At 39.1% G+C, this 8,722-nt stretch overlaps 1 protein-coding gene across 1 annotated transcript; it reads left to right on the top strand.

Annotated features, from left to right (window-relative positions):
- The first annotated feature begins 960 nt into the window (after positions 1-960).
- On the top strand, positions 961-7,375 carry LOC114362234 (cytochrome P450 4g15-like). The gene is made up of 11 exons (XM_028317537.1): positions 961-1,195; positions 1,676-1,853; positions 2,165-2,271; positions 2,740-2,827; positions 3,262-3,444; positions 3,519-3,594; positions 3,701-3,968; positions 4,116-4,184; positions 4,355-4,523; positions 4,880-5,059; positions 6,490-7,375. Exons 2-11 carry the CDS (start codon positions 1,685-1,687, stop codon positions 6,684-6,686), a joined length of 1,506 nt encoding a protein of 501 aa, XP_028173338.1. The 5' UTR covers positions 961-1,195; positions 1,676-1,684; the 3' UTR covers positions 6,687-7,375.
- Positions 7,376-8,722: the final 1,347 nt, after the last annotated feature.

Raw genomic sequence — 8,722 nt, forward strand, 5'->3', positions numbered from 1 at the left:
CGTGAGAAGAAATCTTTCGTATTAAAATTTATTTACATTAAACATTGTTTTATTTTGTAAGTATGGTCACCCTACAATCTAAATAGTAGTACGATGCGGCTAAACGTGGGCCGCCGTATTGAAGAACGTATCGCAATGACAATCCGCTTAAACGTTGAACCGCCGTATTACAAAACAGAGCTGTAATGTAAAATGCCTAGTGCTAATGTAAAACGGCGGATTATACAATCCGACTGCGACATCTATAAACGCGAAAGGTCACTGACTCACTGACCATCACGAAATCTCATAAATTACAAGCACAGTATTGCTAGGAGTCTCAAATTTTGCATGGGGGTTCCTTTTCAACCGACTTCAAAAAAGGAGGAGGTTCTCAATTCGACCCGTGTGTTTTTTTTTCTATGTTTGTTACGCGATAACTCCGCCAATTATGAACCGATTTGAACAAATCTTTTTTCAGCGTATAGGTAATACCACAGAATAATAATAAGTACTACGGTAATACCTCAAGGGTGGTCCCATTTAAATTTAAAATAAGATGATCTTCGTCGTTCGTTCGTTCGTTCGTTCGTTTCAGCCAAATGACGTCCACTGCTGGACAAAGGCCTCCTCCAAGGCTTTCCACAATGNCCACGTCTGTCACGCAAACTATTCGGTTTAGAAAAAAAGTATTTTAGAAATCTCGATATCATTTTTGAAGACCTATCCATAGATACCCCACACGTATGTGTTTGATGAAAAAAAATTTTTTGAGTTTCAGTTCTAAGTATGGGGAGCCCCCAATATTTATTATTATTTTTTATTTTTGCATCAAAATCTTACTGCGATTCACAGAATACATCTACTTACCAAGTTTCAACAGTATTCGGAAAAAATGACGGGCAGACAGACATGACGAATCTATCGGGTTCCGTTTTTTGCCATTTGGCTACGGAACCCTAAAAATCGTAAATTGTCAAAAAATTATTACCACGACGCGACGTATACACTATCCGCCCTCCAGATTTCACAACAAAGAAGAAGTTGCAAAAAAGCCCCAATGCTGAATGCCTCCTTCTGCGACCGCTTTCAATTATGTCATCGATTACAAATTAGATAAACATTGATTTGTATTAGCATATTAGTCCTGACTCCTGCCCTGCGTGCCGAGGTGACCGGTAATGCGACTCGTCGGGGGTTTTTCGGAGTTCTCGTGGTAAGAATTTGATTACCCTGACCTTGATTTCAGTGCACGATTGATTACTCTATCCTGTTTTTTTTGTGTCTTTACATGGAAAGTTTTTGTAAATGTACAGAAATAATGGTCCATGTAGATAAGCGCATTTTTGTGTATTTCATAAGTTTAGTTCTGCACTTTGGCTCTAAGAAAGTTTTGTGACTTCAAGAAATACATAGAGTGGAACAAGGAAAGACAATGTGTTACATTATACACAGAAAGTGAATATATTAGACTAAATGATTTTAAAATATAGGCGAAAAAATATTTTGTTCCATTTCTGGAACAATGAAAGGTCGTGTTTCAAAAATTTAATTTTTTCAGTAGTGTCACTACTGCGCCTTGAAATTTTTTGTTCAAATTGTTCAAATTAATGTTGCAATTTGTTCCAAAAAAAGGACGCCAGGTCTCACGGCCACTCACGGGGTTCATTATAATTATGTGTGTATCTTCTTTCAGCAATCCAGAATGATTGCTCTAAGCACAGCGGCGTTAGCGGTGTCCATCCCAGCGCTGGTGTATTGGCTACTCTGGCGGTTTAGGTACCGGCGGATGCTGCGTCTGGCTGCGTCGGTGCCAGGCCCACCAGCGCTGCCTGTGCTGGGCAACGCTCTTATGTTCCTTACCAACACCACAGGTAATATCTATAAACGCGAAAGGTCACTGACTCACTGACCATCACGAAATCTCATAAATTACAAGCACAGTATTGCTAGGAGTCTCAAATTTTGCATGGGGGTTCCTTTACAACCGACTTCAAAAAAGGAGGAGGTTCTCAATTCGACCCGTGTGTTTTTTTTTCTATGTTTGTTACGCGATAACTCCGCCAATTATGAACCGATTTGAACAAATCTTTTTTCGGCGTATAGGTAATACCTCAAGGATGGTCCCATTTAAATTTAAAATAAGATGATCTTCGTCGTAATTCTTCTATTCTCCGTGTTTCAGAACAACTGCAGAAGATAACCAACTTGTTTGATGTGTACGGCGAGTACATCAGACTCTGGCTGGGCCCAGAACTCACTATAGCAGTTAAGAATGCAGCCGATATTCGAGTAAGTTTTTCGGTTGTTCGTTCGTTTCAGCCAAATGAAGTGCTCAAGGATTTCCATAACGACTGGTCCTGCGCTGCCCGCATCCAGGTATTTCCCTGTCGTCGGTCCACGATAGAGGCCTGCCCACACTACGTCTTCCCCGCTCNCCAGCTCGTGATCGTCACTCGAGAACTTTGCCCCGTTCCCCGCCCACTACATTAGAAAGTTCCTTTTCAAGAGGAAAGGAATTTTGGCAGTTAAAAAAGATAACGTAATTCTGCCCCAGGGAGTTAAGAGGGACTTTTTAAGGAGATAAAATGTTTCAATCAAATAATTTGAATGGGTTGAATATCAAATAATTTGAATGTGTCCTTGAGAAAATGTTAGATCAGCCCCCCTAGACAAAGTACGGACGACAACACATTTAGGTTTCATTTTGATATCTTTAGTAAAAAATTAACAGTCTGATGTGCTTCACTTTTTTTTCAGTTACTATTAAGCAGTAATAAAATAAACCAGAAAGGACCGCTATACGAAACCCTGAAACCATTTATAGGACCTGGGATTTTATCTGGAGGTAATTTATACCATAGTAATAAATAAAAGAATTTATAGAAAATTAAGTAAGTAGGCATCTAACTTTAGAAGTAAAAAATAGAGTTCGTTAACCTCATTGTTTAATACAGATTGGCAATCATGTAGTCGTAAGTCGTAACTCGTATACTCGTAGTATATACGTTTTTGTAGTACTCAGTAGGTAGTTCAAAGTTCATAAGCGTTGCTATAGCAAATCTGTAGATAGCACATAGTAGGTATTGATTGGAGACTTGGCTCTTCCTTCAGCCATTGCCTTACTTTACACTTTTTTGTATTAGGTACTATAATTGTACTTCTTATATCATTTTAATGTAGAATTTAAATATGATCTCTAAGATGAAAATGTTAATGTATTTTAAAACGTTCTAATAGTGGATCACAGTAGGACCAGTTAATGCTAAACAATATTTCTAGGCCCTACCTGGCGGCCTCACCGCAAGGTGGTCACGCCATCGTACAACAAGAAGTCAGTGCAGCAGTTCTCCAGAATCTTCAACAAGGAAGCGGAGCTCTTGATCAGGGGACTTAGGACCAAAGGACCAGACACTTACGATATATTTTACGATGTCCTGAACTGTACCACGCAGTGTGTTTGCCGTAAGTGCTATCCACTAAGGATAATGAGGTCAGATAAGTTAGAAAGGAATTTATAAAAAGACGAATGTTTTCAGAAACTCTCATGGGTCTTTCCAAGGAAGAATCGATACAGATACCACAATTGAACGAAATAGTGTTGAAGACACAGGGGTAATTTAATAACTTGCCACTAATACCGTACTTAATCAGCAAAATGGACTTATAGCATCAGAAAAGAAGATGTGTAACATAAAAATTGTTTCATTGTTCTTTTCAGTATGTACAACATGATCTTCAAGAAGATGATACATTGGTGGCTCCAGATTCCTTTCATATACTGGCTGACAGGGCACAAGAAGTTGGAAGACTACTTCTCTAACTTGATTGACAGATTAACTGGTTACATTTTGGAGAAGAGGCGAACAGCCTTGAAAGTCGAAGGAGCAGTGGAGGAAGACCTGAAGAGTGTGGTAGACCGGCTCATAGAGTCAGGGGAATTGAGTGATCGAGAGATCAAGTACGAAATGTTCACTCTTTTCACTACTGTGAGTTTATCCGTTTTTTTTTTCGTATCGTTGGTTAACATTCATTTGTTTCAAATATGGATTATGGAACAGGATAAAGGATGTTTTTCACAATAACTGCTGACAAAGTGAATAATAATTACGCCTNTCACGCTGTGTGCATTGCAGAGTCAAGAGGCAGCTGCCAAGATAGCCTCTGGCGTGCTGATGATGCTCGCCCATTTGCCAGACTGGCAGGTAAGGATCTTTAAAGCAGTCCAGTAAAGTGACTGAGACTCAGTGATTTAGCAAATTGGAAGGAAAGAAGACCAATGTTCAACAGAGGACGTCATGATGACCTACCTACTATATGTCCTGAGAGAATACCAGATGCAAATGGCAAACTAAATTGATACTCAACTTTCCAGAAAAAGGTGTACGATGAAATTCAAACTGTGGTGGGCATGTCAGCTGTCACAGAGGGTCACTTAAAGGAGTTGCTATACTTGGACATGGTGTATAAAGAGACCCTGCGGTACTTCTCCATAGCAGCATTCATTCAGAGGACTGTACAGGAGGAGATTACAATAAATGATGGTAAGTTCAGTTTAGTTTTTTAGCATATTGGGAAAGAAAGGATGAGACACGACTTCGCCACGGCACGGGAACATTCCCGGAATGTTGGGTCACGATTTGGGCATCAAATCCAAACAACAGTTGATTCGAATACTCTTTAAAACAAGATCGTTCGTTTCAGCCAAATGACGTCCGCTGCTGGACAAAGGCCTCCCCCAAGGATTTTCACAACGACCGGTCCTGCGCTAACCGCATCCAGATTATTCCCGCAACCTTCACCATATCGTCAGTCCGCTTAGTGGGTTGCCTGCCCACACTGCGTCTTCCGACCCGTGGTCACCACTCGAGATACAACATCATTTTTACTAATTTTTCAGGTAAAATCACGCTCCCGGTTGGTACATCCCTCATAATCCCCATTCACTCGCTGCACCGTGACCCGAAGCACTGGGAAGAGCCACTGAAAGCTAAGCCCGAGAGATTCCTACCAGAGAACGTGAAAAAGAGGGACCCCAATGCGTTTATACCCTTCAGCTTGGGGCCTATGGACTGCCTTGGTAATGAATAATGGATCTTTTGTTATTACTTACATAACGGGACTATTCCCACCTCTCGTTCCCACCACTGCAACTCCTGTGTAGCCAGGATCTACAGCTTGACCGCCACAAAAACCCAACCAATGAAGGTCAAGTTTGTCCCGGGGGAAAGTTAAACTGTCATTGGACCCGCAACGAAATTAATCAGAAGAACATAGGAGGAGTTCGAAATTAAGGTTCGACTTCCCTCCATTGCAAAGCGGATGACAGGTGACAAACAAAGGTTTAAAAACCTTTAAGAAAAAGATTATGCACCACGGACAATAAATTAAATTAAGGGGGCCTATCTTATGAGCAATTAGCAACTACCTGCCAATAATATTTTTCACAAAATCGCTTAAAAGCACGGAAATTTTTCCTTGTCGCGACAAGATCGGTGTAATAAATTGCGGAAACAGATGTATGTTGTATTGAATTAAGCATTATATCACGTTCATGTTTCCAAAGATCACACTCCCACAAGATATGATGGGCAGACTGCTCATGACTGACATCATCAGTGGAACACTCGCAAAAAGGAGACGGAACTAGTTTGAATTCGTGAAGTTTATGTTTAAAGTTGCCATGTCCCGTGAGGAACTGCGACGAGCAATGGTCGATTTCTAACCATCGCCTAGTTAGACGTTCGCGTACATTCGGGAAGAATTTATATAAGTGACGTCCTTTGACTGACGTATCCCATCTTTTTTGCCATTCATTAAGTAAATCTTCTTCAACTGTCTGTCTGTCTGTCTGTATGTTCCTTATAGAAACAAAAACTACTCGACGGATTTTAACGAAACTTGGTACAATTATTCTTCATACTCCTGGGCAGGTTATAGGATACTTAGGAATTCCCACGGGAACGGGCATTAGCGGGAAAATCCTTTTGTATGAAAAATCTAAACCGCTTAAGTTAGACGCTTGAAATTTGGCAAGCAGGTACCTTAGTAAACTTTAAGCTTAGTTATAACAGGATATTGCAAAATTCCTACGGGAACGGGAATTAGCGAGAAAAAACATTTGTATGAAAAAATCTAAGCCACGTAACATAGACGCTTGAAATTTGGCATGCAGGTACCTTAGTAAATTTAAAGCTTAGTTACAACAGGATATTGCAAAATTCTCACGGGAACGGGAGTTAGCGGGAAAAAACATTTGTATGAAAAAATCTAAACCACGTAAGATACATGAAGGGGGTAAAATGGGATCCACGCGTACGAAGTCGCGGGCATTCCTCGTTGGGGATAAAATAAAGTAACTTATTAATAAATATCGCGTTACTTAATATTAAGACCCGTGTCTTTCTATTTATATCTATTAAATGAAATGTCACTTTGCCAGTCATTTCTGTTATCTAAAGTCACCTTCATTGACAATAATAAACTTATTTTTTATGCTCTTTTTCACAGGTCGAGTCTTCGCCACGGCTATGATCAAGACCATAGTGGTGCATGTGATCCGAAACATGCATTTGGAAGCTGATGGTGTCATGGACGACATACCTTTAGAAGTAGCCATCTCTGTCAGATCAGCTAATGGGTACCAAGTCAGGTCGAAGCCGAGAAAACAAAATGGGGTGAAAGTTAATGGAGTTGGACACAAGTGAAAATGTTTGAAGGTTAAGTGATTTTCATAAACCGTCTCAAGACTCTAAGTGACTTTTTAATAATAGTTCAAGAACCGACGTACCCAAGTGATAATAAAATAGAGTGGCAAACCTCCTGGTAAAGGCTGAGTTGGACCACCTTATTTTAACCATGACCATTTAACCGGTGTTTTTGTATAGAGTTTGACAGACTTTTGACATTTGTTAAAGTTAAAGTAAGACGGTGTAACCCAGCCTTAAAACTCTACATAAGACCTATTTCGGCATCTTAATACCTATGTTGAGCCCCAACTAGTAATTATGCAATGTTGTTTGACAAACCAAATGTAAAATAAAATAAATTTAAGTAGCATACCTAAGTATTGAGTTAAATTTTATAATATGTTTCGTATCCAATGTTAAGTAATTACCTGCTTTCTGTTATTGCCATTTTCTGTAAAATAAATTAATATTGTCCCGAAGCAGTGGTTGGGTTAATACTGGGACGTGTAAAACTTTTTGAAAGCATATTTGCAAAAATAAATGAGTTTGATGAGATTTTTTTAAGAGTTTTAATATGTAAGCAACTCAATAAAATTTAATACATTCTGGGGTCTGGAAGATGATCCGAATGTTAAAAAAATTGGTTTCATTTGGTTGACTTTTGTAATATTATGACTGTTGTATGAAATAAATGCTGCCAATTTGAATTTATTTTATTCCTGTTAATCAATGTGTCCGTACAAACTTACTTAAATTAAAAAGAAAAATTAAAAATCGTAGAGACGTTTAAGAGCACTAACTGAAAAGAAATGAATTTTATGAATCGACAAACAAAGTGCATCCATAAATTCCAGAATATTGATTGCGAATATAAATAGTTAGGATTGAATTGATGATGATGATTGAAACTTGGAGTGTAAAGGCGGGGCACATAGCTCGTAGAGACGATGGCCGTTGGGGCAGAATTTAAAGCTCTCGAGTGGCAACCACGGGCCTGAAGACGTAGTGTGGGCAGGCCTCCCACTAGGTGGACCGACTGTCTGGTGAAGGTCGCGGGAAGAACCTGGATGCGGTCAGCGCAGGATCGATCGTTATGGAAATCCTTGGCGAAGGCCTTTGTCCAGCAGTGAACGTCATTTGGCTGAAACGAATGAACAAACAAGAGTCAATGATAATGATATGATAGAGCAGTAAGCTCCTTACCTATTTTTAAAAGTAAAAAACATTCATTTATTCAAAGCACGTGAAAATGTAATGGATTCCCCCGACAAGATGCAAGCGAGCTTAGAATAGACGCATAATTCGAGGCCGACGAAGCAATACCAATTAGCTTAATATTTTGCGTATTTTTTAACATATTATATACCTATCGTTGGTGTACGTAATAAATAAATAAATAAATAGGGATGTTTTCTGGGTAAAAAAAGCAAGTTTTAATTAGTCCGTCAGTTGACTTATCAAAAAATACTCGACACCTATTTTTCACTTTTTCAAACTAATGAAAATTTAAAGAGATACAGCGCGCCAAAGTTTAAAAGAAGAGGCCCGTGACGTCAATTAGTGCTTAAAATTGCAGCACTTTGTGACGTCGCGCGGAACTTCAACGCACCATAACTTTGTAATTATGTGTTTGATAAGTTTGATTGACAATTAAAAATATACGTGTCCAATATTTTTTTATATTAGCCTATTCACGCGAACACCTATCAGGCGTCCGCTGTACATTTTTGAACTTTGAATTTTTTTCAGTGGAAGGCTAGAGATGCAGGTAAATTCTACAGAACCAACCTTGACCTAAGCACCTAAGTCTTATAGTTCTACCTAGTACAGTCAGCGTCAAATAATTGATGACACCCAAATTGGCCAAAAAGTTGACAACACAACCTTATTCCGATTGCAATAAAGACGTGTCACGAACTATTTGGCGCTGACTGTACCGTAAACAATTTTCGGCATCTGTCACTAAGCTTTTACGTAACAAACAACAAAGATAAACATCACAATCTTCCTTGAATTACATTACATTTATATGCAAAACGTAAAACACATTTGGA

The sequence above is a fragment of the Ostrinia furnacalis genome, unplaced genomic scaffold, assembly GCF_004193835.3.
Source record: "Ostrinia furnacalis isolate ACB-3 unplaced genomic scaffold, ASM419383v2 OfSCF6289, whole genome shotgun sequence".
Lineage (NCBI taxonomy): Eukaryota > Metazoa > Arthropoda > Insecta > Lepidoptera > Crambidae > Ostrinia > Ostrinia furnacalis.

Excerpts from the sequence above, each read along its gene's own strand:
- LOC114362234 (XM_028317537.1), top strand. The coding sequence starts at position 1,685 with ATGATTGCTCTAAGCACAGCGGCGTTAGCGGTGTCCATCCCAGCGCTG. Across the intron at positions 2,272-2,739 it reads AGAATGCAGCCGATATTCGA|TTACTATTAAGCAGTAATAA; the intron begins GTAAGTTTTTCG and ends CTTTTTTTTCAG. Across the intron at positions 4,524-4,879 it reads GGAGATTACAATAAATGATG|GTAAAATCACGCTCCCGGTT; the intron begins GTAAGTTCAGTT and ends CTAATTTTTCAG.